This window comes from Bubalus bubalis, chromosome 23, assembly GCF_019923935.1.
Source record: "Bubalus bubalis isolate 160015118507 breed Murrah chromosome 23, NDDB_SH_1, whole genome shotgun sequence".
Classification (NCBI taxonomy): domain Eukaryota; kingdom Metazoa; phylum Chordata; class Mammalia; order Artiodactyla; family Bovidae; genus Bubalus; species Bubalus bubalis.
In genome coordinates this window covers 24781083-24801052 of record NC_059179.1, presented here as the reverse complement: position 1 = coordinate 24801052, position 19970 = coordinate 24781083, and the positions used below count along the sequence as shown (strand labels likewise).

The 19970-nt window shown below is 54.8% G+C and overlaps 1 protein-coding gene across 1 annotated transcript in view; it reads left to right on the top strand.

Moving 5' to 3' along the window:
• COL17A1 (collagen type XVII alpha 1 chain) overlaps positions 1-19970 on the top strand; it is a 47034-nt gene that overhangs the window by 23181 nt on the left and 3883 nt on the right. The window contains exons 18-48 of the mRNA XM_006067732.4: positions 509-727; positions 1055-1084; positions 1467-1493; positions 2728-2754; positions 2857-2919; positions 3626-3730; positions 4022-4084; positions 4710-4745; positions 5359-5412; positions 5656-5691; positions 6195-6230; positions 6801-6863; positions 8059-8094; positions 8368-8439; positions 9204-9230; positions 10171-10206; positions 11959-11994; positions 12232-12312; positions 13548-13583; positions 14104-14181; positions 15082-15135; positions 15451-15504; positions 16127-16186; positions 16525-16551; positions 16854-16886; positions 16988-17062; positions 17371-17421; positions 17887-18012; positions 18520-18657; positions 18984-19052; positions 19341-19460. Of these exons, the coding sequence (XP_006067794.4) occupies positions 509-727; positions 1055-1084; positions 1467-1493; positions 2728-2754; positions 2857-2919; positions 3626-3730; positions 4022-4084; positions 4710-4745; positions 5359-5412; positions 5656-5691; positions 6195-6230; positions 6801-6863; positions 8059-8094; positions 8368-8439; positions 9204-9230; positions 10171-10206; positions 11959-11994; positions 12232-12312; positions 13548-13583; positions 14104-14181; positions 15082-15135; positions 15451-15504; positions 16127-16186; positions 16525-16551; positions 16854-16886; positions 16988-17062; positions 17371-17421; positions 17887-18012; positions 18520-18657; positions 18984-19052; positions 19341-19460 (1968 nt within the window). The remainder of the gene's footprint in view (positions 1-508; positions 728-1054; positions 1085-1466; positions 1494-2727; positions 2755-2856; positions 2920-3625; positions 3731-4021; positions 4085-4709; positions 4746-5358; positions 5413-5655; positions 5692-6194; positions 6231-6800; positions 6864-8058; positions 8095-8367; positions 8440-9203; positions 9231-10170; positions 10207-11958; positions 11995-12231; positions 12313-13547; positions 13584-14103; positions 14182-15081; positions 15136-15450; positions 15505-16126; positions 16187-16524; positions 16552-16853; positions 16887-16987; positions 17063-17370; positions 17422-17886; positions 18013-18519; positions 18658-18983; positions 19053-19340; positions 19461-19970) is intronic.

Below are 19970 nucleotides of genomic sequence, written 5' to 3'. Positions count from 1 at the left end.
CCAAGGGGCCCAAGATCATGGGTGCAGACCCCTTGTTCCTGCAGATGAGGAGGCTGGGGCTCCAGGAGGCCCCTGATCAAGGTCCTGTGACTTCTCCGTGGTGGAGCTGGGTCTCTAAGACAGCTCCTGGTTCTCAGGGGCCCAGGGCCCCATGCCAGTAGCATCCTGCTCCAAGCACCTGGCTGCCCTTAATAATCAGGCCAGACCTCTCATAGCCTTTCTACTTTCCACGTTCCATTGACTCTCACACCAGCTCCCTTGCGAGACTTGAGGGCCAGCTCTGTCACCATGGCCAGGCTTCTTCAAGGCTCAGTTCCAGTGTTGAGTAGATCAACCTGCTGGTAGCCATGGCAGACTATCTCCCCAAAAATATTCCAGTAAAATGTCCCTCCAGCGTGAAGAAGCCACCACGGACTCCAGAGCCCCCATTTCAGCCTCCTCTGGAGCACTAGGAGGGCACTGGCTGGCAGGCTCCTGTGCTGATGCTGTCTCTGTGTGTCTGTTCCAGCCGAGGAGGTGAGGAAACTGAAGGCACGTGTGGAGGAGCTGGAGAAAATGCGGGGCCGCTTGTCTTACAACGAGAAGATGGAGAGGAGCAGCCAGGACTCTGTGCCGGGGGCTGCGCCCAGGCTGGGGGAAGGTTTAGGAAAATCTGAGCTTGACGACTACAATCTGGAGGACGTCTGGCAATTCATGAAGGTCAGGCTGATGGCAGAACAGGAAAATGGTGAGCACATCACAGGGGGAAAGGCCAACAGCTCCCAGTCCTGGCTCCTGTATGTAGAGTATTTAGGGCAGTCCCCAGCGCCCCTCACTCAGCTCTCTTGACAGCTCTGGGAGGGAGGGAGGACCCATATTGGTATCCCATTTTATGGTTAGAAAACTTGAGAGCTGGGGAGCGTTGTCCAACCTGCATACTTTAGAATCAGGTAGCTAGCCCTAGCCTGTTTCGTCCCACCATGCCACTGATCCCCTTCAGGTATGTGTGTGTTGTGCTTGTGTGTGTGTGACACAGAAGATGTGCAGCTAACTCCGGCTTTGCTGTCTCTTGTAGGAAATCTCCGAGGAAGCCCTGGGCCTAAAGGTATCGCAGTGGATGGAGCCCTTTTCCTGCACTTGGAGCCAAGTTTTCTGGAGGGGGGGAATGCGGGGGGGGGGTGGAAAACTTTTTTTTTTTTTTTTTTTTCAAATTGAAGGATGAGCAGTGGAAAGATCTTACAGAATCTGTTGGGAGGGCTGAGAACTGGCTCTACCGTCAGAATATCTTAGAATGGGAAGGGAGCTAAAGTTTTGTCTAAGAGAGGCGAGTGACGAGCCCAGGAGACACCGATGGCGATGGAGAGGAAGCCACGCCACACGCCAGCTCACTATGGGACGTCATTTACATGCTGTCCACTGACCTCTAGGAGAGAATGGCCCTTGGCTTCTCACCACATCTCACAGTTTTCATGTCTCTCTTATTTTAGGTGACATGGGAGTTCAAGGCCCTAAAGGTAAATAGAACACGTAAATTTTTACCTTAAATATTAGTGAGGCTTGACAGTTTAAAGCAGTCAGCAAGTGCCAGAAAACACACTTCCCACCCTCCCTGGCCATCCCCCACTTGTCATAGGACCATGAATTGCAGAGCAGCATGCAGACCCTCAGGCTTTTGGGGAAGGGGCAGGGAGTGGGGGAGGTGTGGGCTTCCCAACAGAACAGAGCTACACCTCTGGGGCAGGACTGTCGCTGGCCCGATCTCAGGGCTTCCCACAGCAAGGACCCTGAGGAGGCCTGTGGTCTGGACCAGCCCAGGTGGTTCCAAGGCCAGGGGTACACGGACCATTCTGAGAATCGCTATTGGAGATGGCAGGGTCACCCCATCTCTTCTCAGCTTCACCGCCCTTCTCAAGAGATCCCAGTGTAGGAATTGGGGTTCCTCTACTTGGTGGCCTCCAAACTTGAGGATTCCCTGCCCCCCACGCACACTCTGGGCCTCCACCTCTGCACTCCACTCTCCAAGGCTCCGGCTTGCAGGCTGTGAACCCATCCTGACCATTGTCGACTGAAAAATACAGTCACAACCTGAAAGTGGAGAGTTGCTTTGTTTGGTGGGAATGTTTAGGACCCTGAGCCCAGAAAACAGCACGTCAGGATCTCTGAGAGAACTGCTCTGAGGGGGTAGTGGGGGTCAGGCTATACACAAGTTTGCAACAAAGGGAGCAGGCGGTCTGAACATCAAAGACCAGGTATCCAGTTAAGGAAGTGAGCACTCTGTGTATGGAAGCAGGCAAGCCTCTGGGCTCGCTGAATTCATTTCTTTCGTGTGCACCCAGCTGTCTGGGCTCAGTCCTGTTTCCTTGTTCACCTTGCTTCTTGCATCCCCCCAGCTCCTCAGCAATCACCGTGGGCGCGGCAGCATCTGCTGGATCACAGTCTGGGGAGTCCTCACTCACATTTGGAGGCCAGAAATCGCTGATGGCTGTGAAATTTCTTGTTCATTAATATAGGAGATATTTTCATTTCACACCATCATGCAGTCAAATCTGAATCACAGATAAACAATAACTCATTCTTCACTATAAGTATGTCCCACACACTACAAATTTGTTCAGTGTTTATCTGCAATTCAGACTTAACTGAGCGTCCCATATTGTAGTTTGGCCATCCTACCTGAATTCCATCGGAGGCTCCCTTAGGTGATCAGCCTGGGTCCTCTGCTTGACTTTTCTTTCTCCGTTCCCACAGGAGACCGCGGGTTCCCTGGAACTCCAGGTGTGTAGCCTCTGAGGGTGCTGCTAGGGTTGCGGACTAATGGGTCCTGGCTCCTGGGGTCTGGGAGGAAAGCAAGGCTGAGCTATTCTTGTGTGTCCGCAGGTATCCCTGGGCCCTTGGGCCACCAAGGTCCAGAGGGACCAAAGGGACAGAAAGGCAACTTGGGTAAGAATCACTTCTCTGTTCACTTATTCCCTCATTCATTCATTCAGTAAATGTTTTTGTTAGGTACCCGCTGTGTGCCAGGCCCTCTTTTAGGTGCTGGGGAGAGAATGGCGAACAAAACAGAGGACGCCTTTCTACTTTTGGGTGCAGATAAACAATAGACATGATAGATAAGTGAAGTATACAGAGGGAGGAAGTGACTGGTAAAATAGGAGTATAGAGCCCAGGGGCCTGGAAGGGCTGAGGGGTAATTGAAAATAAGGCCGGCAGGGAAGGCCTCGCTGAGAAGGTGCCATTTGAGCAGAGATGTGAAGTGGGAGAGGGAGCAGGCCTAAGATGATCCAGCAGGACCTTCCAGGCAGAGGGGGAAGCTACAGGCCTGGGGCAAGGGTCTAGGAGCTTGGGGAGGAGGAGTAGGAGGAGGGTGTCTGGAGCCCTCAAAAGAGGCCAAGAGTCAAGAGGGAGGGGCCTTGGAGACCTTGCAAGGATATGGCTTTTATTCTCAGTGAACTGAAAAGCTGTTTGCAGGTTGGGGCAAAAATGGGACATGATCCACTTGCATTTTCAAGCTCTCTGACTTCTGCACTGAGTCTGGGCTGCAGAGGGAGAGAAGTAGGGAGATGGGTGTGGAGACTCCAGGCAGGTGTCCTGCCAGCAAGATGCTGCCTAGCTGGCGACTAGCTGAGGTGGGCATTTCTGTCTTTAGGTGAGCCTGGCATGGAGGGACCCATGGGCCAGAGAGGGCGAGAAGGCCCCATGGGACCTCGCGGTGAACCAGGGCCCCCTGGGTTTGGAGAGAAAGGAGACAGAGGTAAGAGGCGATTCCTTCACTGGGAGGACTGGCTGCATCCACACTTCCTCCTCACATGGTTCTCCTTCCCTCTCTTTTTCACTTGCATTAGCTGAGCACCTGCTTTGAGCCAGGGTCTGTGCTGGATCCTGTGGTCTAAGAAAGGAGCATGGGCTGGGATGTGGGTTCAGGCCCAATGGATCCGAGACCACCAGCAGGGTGGGAAGTGTTTTCCACCCTGCAAATGATACCACATGGGCTGAGTGGGCAACTGAATTGAGGGACCCTCTCAGAGTGCTTATTTCTCCCCAGGGGATGCTGGTAAACCGGGTATTCCGGGCCCACCTGGTGTCCCAGGCTCTGTCGGTCCCAAAGGTAAGTCAAGTGACCACACAGTGCCCAGATCTGCCATGTCCAGGAAGGATCTCAGAGGTCCAGGCACTGGGATCCCAGACAGCCCTAATCCACAGCTCTAGGGCTAACAGGCCCAGAGAGGGTCCCCCTCCCCAGAAAAGAATCCCTGGGTGTCAGGATTGGAGCTGTATTTTTGGCTCTGTGGTGAATTTGGGGGTTATGCCTCCATCTCTGTTCAATGACCCTGTTATGTGGCCCCTAAGTGGGTGAAGTCAGACAATTTCTTTGCCAGTTAGGGCCCAGAGGCAAACATTTGAGAGCAATCTGTCTAGACACGCCAAGGGATAGGGCCTTCTCACAGTGCGATGTCCAGCTGGTCCCCTCTCCTCCCTGCCCCTGCCTCAGCCCCAATGCTCAACTGGGAAGGAGCAAGGGGTCTCTTGGTCCTGGCAGCCACAGCTTCCTCCTAAGGAGGACTTCACACTGGGGTCACTCCTGGACCCGCCGACTCTGGGGTCCTGGTGCACACGCGCAGCCCTCACCTGGGGTGTATGCCCCACCCCCTCCACATGCCACTCCGCATGGGGTCAGTGTCCTGGCCTGTACATGACCCATCTGATCATTACTGTCATGTTGTCCTCCTCAGGTTCCAGCGGTTCTCCTGGCCCTCAGGGTCCCCCAGGTCAGTGGCCTTCTTCTCAAAAATAGATGCTATTTCTGAGGCAAAGAGAGGGCGGTTAAATGGAGAAACAAACATTCTTAAAGCCAGAGAAGCAATTCTAAAGAGAGCCTCCTGGAGACACAAAGCTCACTTCTGCCTGTGTGTCTCCTGTGGCTAAGGTCAGGTGCAGTGGGTCCCATGAGACTCTGTTCTTACCCGACTTGGGGCACCAGACCCTCCAGCCCTTCCAGTAGGCGGCTTCCATCCTGCCGTGATCTGAGCAAAGCGCCTGCCTCCCCTCATCCCTGTGGGCCAGAGCTCGTGCTGGGCGTCTCGAGCTGCAGCCCACACTGTCCTGCGGTCCAGCGTCTCTGCCAGGGTCCCCACAAGGGGTTCTCATGCCTGGGCCTGGGAATCGCAGGGGCCAGGAACCTAGTCCAGGATGAAGTAGTGGGGACATGGGAGGAGACCGTAAATAGCAGCGCTTGACTTTTACCCCAGGGAGTGTGTTTGTCTGTGCATGTGTGTGCCCAGTAGGTATGTGTGTGTGGATGTAGGCATGTACCCATGTGCATGTCCATCCCTTCCAAAGCTGGGGACACTCATCCACCCATGTGGTTTCCTCTGTGTGCAGGCTCTATAGGTCCCCAAGGACTCCGAGGTGAAGTGGGACTCCCTGGTATCAAAGGTAAGCTGGGGGGAGGGGCTGGAGTGAGGGGACATTAGCTTAGAGATGCAACTCACTCAAGAAGGAGGTCTGGGGCACAGGGAGGGTCTGGTGGACATGCCAACAGCCTGCGCAGGCTGACAGGTGATGTGAGGGGAAGGGGCAGTCAGGACAGTGGGGGAGCCTGACTTCAGACACAGATTCTGCCCCTTCTTGTTCGTCCCACCAAGGCTCTTCACACTTAGGTGACCATCTCCTTTTCAGGTGACAAAGGACCCATGGGACCACCGGGGCCCAAAGGTGTGTTGCTCCTGCTGCTGCTCGGACATCACCACGGCCTGGGAACCCAGATGTGAACTGTGCCCCGGGGTCTTGATGACCAGACCCTAGGGCTGGGAGGGATCCAAGACTCTAGTCCAGCCTCCCAGATAGTGCTGCTGAGGCAGAGAGGGGAAGCAGCACCGGCGTCACAGGGCTGTAGTCGGGTGGTCCTCGGAGTGGCGAGGACACAGCCCTGAGGCCTGTCCCCACTAGACTGGACTCCTTGTTACCCCCAGCACCCACTGGTGAGACAGAAAGGCCTGGGTCAGTTTGCAGGTGGGCCCTGACCCAGGAGAAATCTAGCTTGCTTTCTGGGTCTTTGTTAATGCTGAGTTCTCACCAATATTCAGCTGACGGCAGCTTCCAGATACTATGGGAACTGTTCTGCAGCCAGGGTCCCCCTTGCTGAGTGAATTCTTTTCCTTGCTCCTGACTGATGCTTGCTTTCTCTACCCCTGCCCCCCACCCCATGTTTATTTCAGGTGACCAGGGTGAGAAAGGACCCCGAGGCCTCACAGGTCAGTCCCACACAGGAATCTACTGTTACTTTAAAGACTTTTTATAAATCCATTGGATACTGTAAGTGGGGGAAAAAAATACAGAAGCGTCAGATAGAATCTCTGTCTAAAAACCTTCAGAGGACTTGCAATCTAGACTGGAGTATAAGCCAGCATCAGCAATATATGTTTGGGACAGAAAAGACAGTTTATGATTGTCTCTGATTCTTTTGAAGAACTTAGTTGCCTTTACACTACTCATATCCCTTTCTCCTCTCACCTCCTGCCAGCTTGCACGATTGAAAGGAAATAGTACTAGTGCTTTGGCCACAGGAGGTAGCTTTTTGTTGCAAGGAAATGAGACTCATACACAGGCCCCTCCACACCAGGCGTGGCCTCTGGGCCAGTCCATGCCTGCTGCCAGGGGTGGGAGGCCTGACTTTAGAATGAAAGCAGACGCTGTGTCCCCAGCCTCCGGTTGGCATGCCAAGTTCCTCTGGTCAGAGAGGTGGCAGGCTTCAGGGTGTCTGGCAGGGTGGCATGCTCTATTATGGTTAAGCTCCTCCATCACCTAGTCCACTTCCTTTGCAGGCGAGCCTGGCTTGAAAGGTTTACCTGGTGCCGTGGGTGAGCCCGGGGCTAAAGGAGCGATGGGTGAGTGTCTCAACGCAGCGGGCACCATGGGTCTGCGTCGCTGCATCATCATCATGGCCCTAGAGCTGAGATCCGTCTAGAGCTGTGTCTCCTGTTTAATCTGTCCACGCCTGGCAGAGACTCCACTTACAGGCTATTCCTGGATCTGGGCATCCTTTTGGGGCTCACAGAGCTGCCACTGTCTCTGACAGCTTCTTACTGCTCTGAGGGTGGGGGGCCTTGGCAAGACATGGTCCACCCCCTTCCCTGCCACCCTCCTCCGCACCCCCTCCACCCCCCAGTTCCTGCCTCCAAGGTACTCAGGCCCCTGGGGAGGACGGGCAAGAGCTGAAGTTCTTCAGAACCCGCAGAATTCTAGGCACAGCCCTGATACTCCAGGGCTGGTCTCACAGCCAGATCGCAGAGTTCAGCCCTTTGGCTGACCCTTCCTGAGGGGCCTGTCAGCCAGGACAAGGAAGTTAGCCAAAGACCACCCAGGTGGCCAGGCATTTGGCAACATGTCCCAGAAGGGTTTAAGCCCCACTGATGGGGATGTGGTGCCTTGATGATCTCATTCATTTAACAAACTATTAGGGAGTGCTGACGGAGTTCAGAATGCTGTGCTGGGCAATAAGATGCTTTACCTCCCTCAAGGGGAGATAAAGCTCGTGTGAGGTGACGAGGGTCATGAGAGGTACAGGGTGCTCTGAGGAAACAGCAGAGAGAGAGGCTTCTTCCAACCAGAAGGAGGGAGGAAGGGGCTCTTCAGATGGTTTGAAAAAGAAAAGAAGATTTTAACCCCAGAGGCAGCCATATGAGTGAGGAAAAACGGAGAGGTGGCAAAAAGCAAGAGCGATCCCAGATGGACATGACTTTGGACAGAGGTTAGAATGATGCCTACAGCAGAGAAGACAAGATCTTAGAGGACGCTGACCTCCAGGCCAACACGCATTGAGCATCTTGTGGGGGACATGCAGTGTGCGCCATGAAAGAGTTCTCGGCAGGAAAAGAGGCATTAGGAGCAGAGGACAGGGGAAAGCTGTGCCCAGCAGTGTGACAAGGACAGGGCTTCTTCTGTGTCTCATGGCTGCGGGAGGGGCTGCATGGGCTCCCCCTCCCCCACCTAGGAGACAGCTTGCGAGGCTGTAGGGTGGTTGAAGGAGGAGTCCCAGGGAAGCTCCCAGAGTCACTAAAGAGCTTTGATCTGCTTTCCCAGGACCCGCTGGCCCTGACGGACATCAAGGCCCAAGAGGTTGGTCACGGAGCTGCTCTCCTCACTCTCCCCCCTCCCCCGCCTACCCTTCTGAGCCCCATCCACATCCCAGCAGGCAGCTCCCAGCCCCCCAATCACAATGCCAGGGGTTGTGTATCACAGGGAGGTATGCAAGGCCCGGGTGTCTCCCACTTCCTCCCTTCCATCTGCTGGCAAGTTATTCAGTAGAACCCCAAGAGCGCCCAGCTCCCAGGTGCGGGCCAGCCAGCTTGCCTAGAGGGAAAACTCTCCATGTGGCACTGCTCTCTCTAGGGGAACAAGGTCTTCCAGGAATGCCGGGAACCCGGGGCTTACCAGGACCTTCTGGGGACCCAGGGAAGCCAGGTAAAGAGTGGGAAGAGGGAGCTGGCCGTGCTGTGTGTGTGTGCGTGTATACCTTTCTGAGTCCATTTTCCTCCAGAAGCTCATCAGGAAAATGCTGGCTGGAGCCGGGCATAATGGCTGTGGGTCCTGACAGCCCAGTCACCAAGTCTGGCAACTCAGGAAAAAAAAAACAACACCAAAAGCAAGGAGTTCTAGAAAGCGTCAAGGAGTGTCTTAAAAATGGCAGTTTATCACCCACTCAGTTCCTGGTTCCTCTGAGCCCTCCAGACCTCCTCAGGCCATAGCTGGGACAGTCACCAGCGGCCGCCGGTCTGGGAAAAGAAGCTGCTGTTAGGGTCACCACCAAAGGCCCAACAGGAGCAAGATCCCCAGAGCTGCAGGAGGAATAAATCAAAACAGGAAAGCCATAGGGCAGATGGCAATCCTCTGAGGCCTGTGAGGAGCAGGGGGCCCCCTGGCTCCTCTGGCGGGTGCACAGATGGGGAGTGCCAAGGAGATAGCCTAGGGGGCACACGAGAGTCAATGAGTGTGTGAACTTTCTGGGTTTGTAGCTCTCAGACACCAAAAGGTCTGAGACCCCAAAAAGGCTAAGGACCATCCCCCAGTGGAGCGGTGGGTCAGAGAACTGCACATCACCCAGAGGGTGACGAGGACCCTGGAGTCCGGCTGCCCCACACACAGGGTTTGTCTCCCTGCACCGCTCCTGGGCTGAGGCAGGGGCTCCTCAGCCCTTCAACTCTCCTTTCATGTCTTGTTTTGCATAGGTCTCACTGGACCCCAAGGACCTCAGGGTGAGTTATTGGGTCACTCCCACCCCTGGCATTCTGCAGAAGCTTCTCCAGTCACCAGAGTGTTTCCACTCCTCCCCTCACCCTCCAGCAAGAATGGGTTCAGGTCATTTTACTGAGTCTGAAGAAACACCTTAGGCAGGAAAAATACTCACAGAACAATCTAGAAAGGCATTCTGGAGAGATGAGGTTAGATCACAAGCAAATTCTGTCTGCCTGAGCCTGGCTCCCTATGGTGCAGGGACCACCACCCCCAACCCCCCACCGACACACACACTCCCCGCCACCCTGTGAGGAGGCTCAGAAGTCCCGTTAGTCCCACAGAGACCACATCCTCCATGGCTCAGCAGGGAGTGGGTGTCGTGTCACGCAGAAGGGCCCAGCTTCTCTGGGACAGCCCCAGTGTCCAGTCTGTCCAATAGCTGGATGGTGTGCACCCACTTGGATCTGAGAAACTGTCACCACACCAGGCCCAACTCCTAAAGGAAATTAGGCAAAGGTATAAAATAAAATCAAACAACATCTCTCCCAACAGTTCAGCACACAGGGACTTGTTTCTAATGCTTCCTGGTGGAATTCAGTGGATGAAAGCATGAGGCAGTGTTATCAGATATAGGAATATATAGGAATATATCTGATATATCAGATATATAGCCCAGCCCCTACTCCCCGAGGCTTCAGGGGATCCCCCACAGCAGGGTCCATGCACCTTTGCCTCTCTCCAGCCCAGCTGTTGCCCCATTTCCTAGAGATGGAGAAGGGCTCAGAGCAAGAGGCTGCCTGAGGGGCCGCTGGGCCCAGGTGGAAGTCAGAGTCAGCTGGGCCTGCAGGTTTCAGTGCATGATTGCGGCCTTGCTGGTGACCCAGTGCTAGGTGCCACCACAGGGTGTCTGAGATTGCTGGCCCTTCATCATCTTGACTCACTTGTTTTCAATCACATCAGGAATTCCTGGTACCCCCGGCCGACCAGGAGTTAAAGGTAAGTGGCTTTGCAAACAAACTAGACAGTCACTAGTCATTTTTGCAGGAGGCCCCTCTCTGGCAAGAGCCTGGATCAACAGTGGCATCTAGTGGCTTCAGAGGAAGGCTGTGAGGTTGAGGAGCCAAGGATTCTTCTGATCAACTAAGCCCTGAATCTTCACGCCCCACTCTGTTCCCCACAATCTAGAACCTCACTTTGGTGCCTGGGTTTCCCCCAGCCTTTGATGAAGGAGGATCTGGAAGGATGCTGCCCCCACCCCTGAAGGCCTTTCCATCCCACCTCTAAAACACCCTGAGGGTGCTCCATCCCCTCACTTAGGCTGGTCCCCCCGTAGTGTGACTCTTCCCTGGGACAGGTTTTATAATCCACATAGACCTCAGTGTAACTGGGACACTGCCACCCCCTTTCTGAGAGGGGGCTTTCATTCAGGAGGGTCTCAGAAGCTACTGAGAGAGGGCAAAGTCAGAGTTCTGGGGGGAGCATCCTCAGGACTGGACCCTACCGCGTAGGGCAACGCTAGCATCCGCCCCCAGCCCTGGGCTAGTCCAGGACAGGCATTGCTCAGGGATGGCCCTCTCCTTCTGTCCCGTGAGCCTACCATCCTGAACCCTGACATTCCACAGAGCTGGCCTCTGTCACCGTCACCTTGTGGGGACCTACTTTCCAGAAACTATTTCCAACAACTGGTTGGGGCCAAGGGCTTCTTTCAGGCACATCCTGGCCAAACACATCTCCGGGTCCACAGATCTACTCAGGGAGAGGCCTGGGATTCTCCAGGAGAGGCCCCTGCCTTTCTCCAGGGGCTGTGGCTTTCTGTCCAGTGTGCACAAGAGGTGGACATTGTATCTGATACTGGATTGTGTTCCAACAAAAATAACTCAAGTACTTTTCTTAGATTTGACCCCCAGGGGCTGGCAGGACACAAGTAGAGACCACCCCTCTGCTCCCCCAAAGGGGGAAATCAGCATCACCCCTCTGTGTGTGGATGACTGAATACCCACAGGTCTTGGGAAATGACAAGAAAGTTCCAGTCAAGGACCTTTCCATCCTCTACTTCACTCTCTTGGTTCTCTAGAATCTGTGGGTCTCCAGTCCACAGAGATTCCTCATTGAGATGGCCTTGAGAAAGTGTGAATCTGCCATCCCCCTTCTTGGAAGTCTCCCATGCACATTTGCCCTTTCAACCCTCTGAAACACAAGGCAGAGGAGACATCTGTTAACCTTTACTCAGGATTCCTCAGACCACAGACCGCCACCCCCCACCACCACCACCTTAATTTTGCACGGCCCCTATCCTGTCCTGGAGAATTAGCACCTGAGGAGCATGGGAACTACACTTAACCCTGCAGGCTTACTACCTCTGCTCTTTGACCTCTCAGTACTCTTTCCACCTAAAGAAATTCCCAGTAAGAGCCTTCGATGCCCCTGGTGAGAGAAGATAGACTATGGGAGTGGGAATGACTCCTAAATTGGCATATTCTGGCCTCATCAAAAGGCACACTCTCCAACACCTGCCAGTGAAGCCCCTTTGCAGAGACCCAGCTTCGTCCAAAAGCTATTGTGAGCCAAGAAGACTGACGCTCTGGCCTCCAGGGTCTCCTGGGCACAGACTGGTGCTTAATGCATCCTGCCTGTTCCCCTTCAGTTCATTCAAATGCCTTTAGCCTGAGAGTTAGGAGTGGGTCTCAAATGCAATCAGAAGCCTTGAAAATGATTTATTGAACCACTCTCCTCTTCCTCCCCTCCCAGGTGAACCAGGAGCTCCAGGCAAGATCATGACTTCAGGTAGGCAGGCCCTGCAGAGGGTACTGGGCATCTGTCCTGGCTCTGTCTCCACACCCTCCACATCTACAGGCTCGGTGCTTTGGGCAGAATGCAGTGCTGGGCTCTGCCAGTCAGAGGGAGGAGGGTGGGGAATTTTAGAGGTTGTACTGGCCCAACCTGGCCCACAGCCCAGCCTGGTCCCTGTTCCTCTGAATGAGGAGAGTGGGGCTCAGCGTTGAATGTGCCTTCTGTTTACAGAGGGATCGTCGACTATCACTGTCCCAGGTCCCCCGGGACCTCCAGGAGCCATGGGACCTCCGGGACCTCCAGGAGCCCCAGGTCAGTCTGTTTTCTTGCTTTGCCCCAGGTCAGCATCAGGCTTGCTGATGTTTGACTACAGTAGCGTTCAGTCAAATCTGAAACCTGGGTTGGAACCCGGGGAAGAATAGGAAGAGGCTGAGAAAGCCCCTCCCTGGCAGCCTGGTGAGCCCTGATTACTCCCAGCAAGTATCCCAAGCCCTGTGTGTGCTTTGCTTCCATAGGGCCCCACAGCACCACTTCAGGCTCCAGCAGGTAAATGATGTACTTAAGGCCATGCAGCTAAGAAGTAGCTGAGTCAGGGTTCGGCCCAGGTTCCTCTCAAGAGTCTGTCCTCAAATTGTTTCCTCTTGGAAAACAACTTGATAACATGCATCAGGGGCAACAAAAATGCTAGGAGTCTATTTGAAGCAAACATCCCTAAATTGTCCAACAATAATGAGATGGCTACAAAAATAGGAAGACTTAAAGGAAAGATGTTTAAAGAGGAGAATACTCGATAATGGGCTTCCCTGGTGACTCAGTCAATAAAGAATCCGCCTGCAATGTGGGAGACCTGGATTCTATCCCTGGGTTGGGAAGATCCCTTGGAGAAGGAAATGGCAACCCACTCCAGTATGCTTGCCTGGAGAATCCCTATGGACAGAGGAGCCTTGCAGGCTATAGTCCATGGGGTCGCAAAGCGTCAGACATGACTGAGTGACTTAGCACAGCATACTCAATAATGTGTGCTCGGTGGTTGCAACTACATTTTTATAAGAAAAAACTGTTGGAAGGAAATAAAACAAAATGCCTACAAGTTAAAGAATTATGGGTGATATTTTTCTATTTATCTAAAATGCATGTTATTTTTTTATATCTTTTTCAATTATTTAAAGTGTTTGCGTGTAAGTGAAATACATTATTTAACATGACTAGTGCAAGTATGGACCAGCCTTCTCTCCTGATAAACTCCAGTGACAGAGGGGACACTGTGGGTGTTTAGAAATCTCGAATCATCAGAGGACAGTGTCAGAGTCCTGCCCATCCCAGGGGCCCCAGTGCCTGGCAGAGAAATTTCTCACCAGAACAGACCACAGGGCTGGTCTCAAATTGCTTATTGCTTTCAAATAAGCAAGCTGACCACTTTGGGCCACTGTTCCATGCCTTGTGAGGAAGCCACTTATGTACCTAGGCACCTGCCTTTTCTTCAGTTCTTCTAGAACTCTGACCCTCAAGGTGTGGTAAAACCTATTCTTCCCCAACCCCATTTCCAGGCCCTGTTGGTCCAGCTGGTCTTCCAGGACAGCAAGGTATGTGTCGCTCTGAAAGAATGCATGACCATAGGCTGTGGGGAGAGCTTCCTTCCCAGGGTGGAAATACGCCCATCTTTAAATGAAGTGAGAGAGGTGCATCCTGGGAAGGGAGGCGAGGGGGCCCCCCAACTCATCACAAGGCCCTTGCAAGGCCTCAGCAGCCAGAGGAGACACCTCTTCCCACACCCTTCCATGTTTCTGAGGAGGTAAGGGTCCCCTAGAAAGGGAGATTGAGGCTCCTGAGTCAGGATCAAGCTTAGCAATTTTCACAGGCCTCAGGCTTCTTGTGACCGGATCCTGAGAATCAGGTCACTGTCCAGCAACTTAGCCAAATATCCAGACTGTATCCAAAATACCATCTGGCTCCAGATCCTCCATTTCTTCCTGCGGTGTTTCTGGTTCCCAGCCAACACTCTGGCCCCACCCACACTTGGCTCAGCCCCGCCCATCCTCAGCTCAGCCCCACACTGACAGATTGTTGAGAGTGGTGACCCCCAACTCTGTGTCCTCCCCACAGGCCCACGAGGGGAGCCGGGCCTGGCTAGCGAATTATTCATGGGCAGCAGCAGCTCCATCTCTGAGGTCCTGTCCACCCGTGAGTACCACCGTTTTCTCTGGGACAGGTGATGCGGGGGTGGGAGTGGGGGAGGTGGCCGTGCATGGGGGCCTGCGGCAGCTGCACCCATGAGTCATCATGAGCCCCAATGTAAGGATGACCAGTTCCTCCAAGACACAGTGCTAGCTGAGAGAGAAGAGAACAGCGGGGCTTTATCAGCCATGGAGATGAGTCACAGGGGATGGTGCAGCTGTCAGAGAGCTTCTTCGGATTCCAGGAGGACCAGGGCCACATGGGGTGTCTGCACCCACCCCTGCGGGTGTGATGAGAGGAGTCCTGGACCTCCCCACCCAAAACCGCCACAGGGGTCCCTGGGTTCTCAGCCCCAGACTTGGCCTGGCAGGGCTGACTCCTGGGTCCTCCTGTTCCCCATCCTTTAAAGATCCCAGGCAGAGATGCTGCAGGCTGTCCTCCCGGACACCTTAACAAAGACAACGCCAGCCCTGGTCCGAGGGTTGCCATGTGCCTGCCACTGTGCCTTGGTGTCCCACTGAGTCTGTGCAACGCCCTGGTGATACCGGTCTTGGGCCTCTGGTTTACAGCAGAGGGAACTGAGGCTGAAAGAGCTCAAGATCTTGCCTGAGTCACAAGCCAGCAGTGGTGAGGCAGGACTTGAACTCAGGCTTCCTGACTCCGAAGCCATGCTCCTACTCATCACTGCCACACTGGCAACAGCCACCAGGGAGCGCCACTCAGCCCCACCCTGCTCAGAGCAAAACGCACCTCTAGCCAAGGGTGTCTTGGAGGGTCCCAGACCATGACCCATGACCTGGTGTGGGGTGTGAGTAGAGTTGCTGATGATCCTGGTGAGGGGTAAGGCTGGCAGAGAGAGCAGTCTCATGACAGCTTTTACTCATTTCTGGCTTCTTCTTTCCACAGACGGTATTGATTTACGAGGACCCCCAGGCCCACCTGGACCACCTGGACCACCAGGTGAGCACCTCAGGATCTTTGGAAGGTGGGAAATCTTGGGGACAGGGCAGGGGCTCAAGGCACTTAGTGAGGAAGCAAGGTCCTGGGTTCAGCATTGCCTCTTCCTTACCTTTTTCTACAAGACTGTCCATTCCAGGCCCCCCAGGACCCCAAGGCCCAGCGGGTGAGAGCGGGGTAGGTGGGAGACAATGGGACCAGAGCCCGGGCTGCTTCCTGGCTAGTTCTTAGGAAAGAGCTTCTCTGCTGCTCCTCCTGGGCAGAGGGTTCCTGGCCACCTCTTGGAATTGATAAGTCTTGGGCGGTTCTCTTATCTAGGGGAAGGCTTGCCAGGCCCACCAGGCCCACCGGGATCTCTCCTGACCAGCTCAGGTAATGCTGGGGCGTCAAATCACTCCTGTTCTCCACCTCGGCCCCAGCCCCAACTGCAACACACGCTGCGGTCACGGGCGTGCAGTCTTCCTGACCTACTCTCCATGCTCCCTCCTTCTGACTTGCTACCATGGATGTGTTTGCATAAACGCCGTGCTACCTGCTGCAGGGAAGGAGGGTGCTGATGTCAGCCCAGCCACCCTGAGAGCCCCTGGTAGCCTGCCTGGGGGAGACAGCTGACTCTGTTGTGGGGAGCTTCTGGCTGATTGGAGAGACCTAATTCCTATCCTCAGGGAGTCCAGTTCTGATAAGGCAGGCAGGACACATGCTCCTGACATGAGATAAATGCTGACCGTAGAACATAGAAGCATACGGAAATAAGTTTAGGGCAAACTTGAGCCCAGGGCTTGTCCCTCGCAGAAAATGCATCTGCCCATGCACCAGGCTGTTCATTCCTTCTTTACTTTTACATATTTTTCTATCCAACTTCCCGACCAACCATCCATCCATCCATTCATTTGACAAATGTTGATCATCTACAGAACGACTGGTGCTGTTCTAGATGCTGCTCCCTCACAAACATCATTGCGTCCACACTCAAAACTGTTTCTTCCCTCAACAGAGACCTTCTTCTCTGGCCCTCCAGGCCCACCTGGCCCCCCAGGCCCCAAGGGAGACCAAGGTGAGAGCAGTGTCTTAGGGGGCCCGGGAGTCAGTGTGCCCGTTTGGCCTGCTGGTGGCCAGAGGAATTTGGACAAGGCTGGACGAGCTGGGGCAGGTCTTCATTCTCCTGCCACACCCCATTAGGAGCTCAGCAGCTTGGAGCAGGGGCCGGGGGTTGGTCAGAAGCTCTGCAAAGCATGTCCACCTCTGCCTTGTCCTGTTGGAGCAGAGGTGTGGGGAGCCCCAAGCCCTGAGTCTGCTCTGGGCCCAGAGCCCTGTCCCGCCCCCTCCTCGGGCCCCTTGAAGTCACAGCATCTGGTTGGGACATGTCTCACAACTGTCTGCTTTCTCCGCCAGGCCCCCCAGGTCCCCGAGGACACCAAGGTACAGGAGAACTGGCCTCAAACAACTCTAGGGGGTGGGGGCTGAACTTCCAAGATCCCTGAGCTTCTGGGGTTTGGTCCAAATGAGTGATCAGAGGGTGTCTGTGGTTGGGAATTGTGTGCCTGCGTGTGCGTGTGTGCACATGTGTCTGTGCGGCAGCTCTAGGTACTGCCCGAGGGCCGGTGCTGACCAGCTGTGTCATAAGTCTTAGGGAGCCTCGGGAGGGAGGTGGTATCTTCGGTGGGGCATGGGGAGAGGGAGGTGGGCACAGCTGACCGTCCCCTCTCTGCTGTGCCCCTCAGGCGAGCGAGGCCTCCCAGGGCTGTCAGGCTCAGGTAAGTGCTGAGCACCGCCGTCCCCCCCACTGGAGCCTCTCCCCAGAGACTCTGCTGGAGCCTCTCCCACCCACTGACTGCACTGTGTTGTTGGCCTCCAGGCTCCGGTTCTCTTGGACTCAACCTGCAGGGACCACCAGGCCCACCCGGCCCTCAGGGACCCAAGGGTGACAAAGGTCAGTGCAGGCAGTGGAGAGTGGGAACAAGGCTGCCTCCCAGAGCCTGAAGAGAGGGCAAGGACTACTTGCTGGTGCTCCAGCCGTGGGAGGAAGAAGAGGCTGAAGAAAGGAGAGCGTGGAGGGAGAAAGGGACGGGGTTGGAGGGATACAGTCTCTGCCCAAGGAAGCTGTGGTATCATTCCAGAAATGAGACTGAGAAACATGGGACAGTTGTTGAGTCACAAGCTGATATAGAGTGGTTGAGCTTAACCAGGGGAGGCTTCCTGGAGGAGGCGATGCAAACAGCTTCTTGTTTTGGATTCCAGGTGATCCCGGAGTCCCAGGGGCTCCTAGCATTCCTGGTGGGCCCTCTCAAGGTAAGACGCCAAGGTGCCCAAAATTCTTCTCCCCGTCTTCAAGTGAGGTTGACTGTGCCAATAAGGATATTAATTAACTAATTCATTCACGAATCCATGATTCAGTGTTAATGAGGTACTTTCTCTACATGCTAGATTCTGAACTGCCCCTGAGGAGGTTACAAGATAGCAGGGGTGGGAGACAAGGATGCCTGCACGATAAAGATGACTAACAACGCCGATGACAGTGACGGCGAGAACAGAGCTCGGGAGCTAGGGGTGCGGGGTGAGGAGGGGTGTGTGGGCAGTGCACAGGTTGTCGAAGGAAAGGGAGGACTCAGCCTGGGAGAGCTCCTAGGAGCTCGTTGCCACTGTCCTAGTTCTCCTGAGAAAGACTTTCTCTCCTCAGACTGTGAAGGCATTGCCTGTGCTCCTTGGTTTGACCCCAGAGAGGACAGACCAACTCAGTGGCCTTCTCTCCTGCAGGGGGATTGTCGTCAAGTACCATGTTCATGCAGGGTCCGCCAGGCCCACCAGGGCCCCCCGGGCCTCCAGGCTCCCTCAGCAGCTCTGGCCTGGAGATTCAGCAATACATCTCTGACTACATGCAGAGTGAGTATCCCACATCTGAGTGGGGCAGCATGCATATGTATGTGTGTGCACAGGTGTGTGCTAGGAGTGCAGGTCCATGAGCTCCCTAACTCCCATCTTCTCACACCTGCCCTCGCACATAGACTTGTACATGGACATAGAGCCCCAGTAGAGGCTCATATACACACACACTTTTCCATGTGTGCACACACACACACACATTCACCCGTGTGCGTGCCCCAGACCGCATCCCTGTACACTCCATGGAGGTGAGGGCGTGATTTCCACACACATGGGCACCAGAGCTTGGTCAGATGTGTCACCGACTGGGGTCTTGCTGGCCCACAGCCCTCAAGATCCACCGGGCCAAGCACAGACTCTGCGTCAGTTTCTCCATCTGTAACAAGGGGAGTCCAGGCTCCCTGCTGGACATGCCTTGGCCCACGAGTGGGTTAAGTGCTCAGGTCACCTCTGTGGGGGAGACGCGCCCTCTTGGGGACAGGCTTGACTTGCTTTCTTTGTTGGCAGGTGACAGTATCAGGTCTTATCTGTCTGGAGTTCAGGGTCCCCCAGGCCCACCTGGTCCCCCCGGGCCTGTCACCACCATCACCGGTGAGACTTTCAACTACTCAGAGCTGGCCAGCCTCGTCGTGAGCTACTTACAGAGTAAGCCTCTTGCCACCCCTGTGATGACAAGCCTCCTCCCAGGTCCACGGTCATTCCCGGAGCCTCGTCTCTTAATTTGCTGTTTGCTTTGCCCTTTTTGTGAATGTGATGTTCAATATTAAATTCATAGTAATCAGGCTGCTGGATCTAGCTTCCAAAAAAGGTTTGTTCAGATTAAGAAAAATAGAAATTATAAATATCCTGCAAATGCCCCATTCATTCATTTCCCCCCAAGGGAAGCAGCTGGGGGGGGCCTTTGATTCTGGAGTTATGAGGGCACTGCTTCAGTACCAGCGAAGCAGGTGACCCGGTTTCCTTCCCCACAGCTTCCGGGTACAGCATCGGCACATCCTCCACCTCCATCTCTTCTGAAGACATCCTGGCTGCGCTCCGGCGTGAGTTGCCTGGGGGGGCAGCGGGGGTCGGGGGGCTGAAGGGTGCCCCTCTCTCCTGGCTGACTTATCAGGCACACTTGGCGGTCCCTCGGGACAAGGAGCCACTCTCACTTCACTCCCAGCAGTCAGCTGGACAGAGGGTGTCAGATCTCCCCTCTGAGGGATGAGTGTAGCAGGTACCCCTTCAGCTACTGGCAGCTTGCCAATGTCCCAGCTCACACATCACTCGGGCCGGTCTGCAAGGAGGCCAAGCTGGCCAGTGGTCCATGGCGCCTCCTCTCCTTTCAGGAGATGACGTGCGTCAGTATCTACAGCAGTACCTGATGCCGCAAGGAGCCGGTGGAGATTGGTTCCTCCAGTCTCTGGATTATGCAGAGCTGAGCAACCGCATCCTCACCTACATGTCCAGTGAGTTGTCTGCATCCCTGGCAAGGGGGGCAGGAGGGCCTGGGTGGGCATGGAGGGGCTAGACATCCCTGACCCTCTCCCACTAGGCTGCACCCAACCCAGAGGAGGGGTGGTATTCAGAGTGGTTCAAACCTGTGCCCCAGAGCAGGTCACGGAGCCTAGCGAGGGAAGCCAGAGCGAGTGCCCCGGGCACTGTTCTGCAAGGACCGTGCACACGACTCACATGCACACTTCTCTGGACACACACCCACCTTTGCATGCACACACACATGCACACGCCCAGCAGGAGAGAGCTGACCTGCACTCTTCCCCAGCCTCAGAGTCCCTCCTCTGCAGTGTCCTTGCCCAGGATCTCACGCCTGCGACTCTGCCAGTCTCTCCCTACTGCCCCTCTCACCCCTTTCCCGGCCCCTACTTCCGTTCAAGTGGCTTCCATCTGGCTTCCTCTCCTATATGGTGTTTCCACCCTCCCTTCCCTGCCTGACCTGCATCCATCACAACTTGAGATTT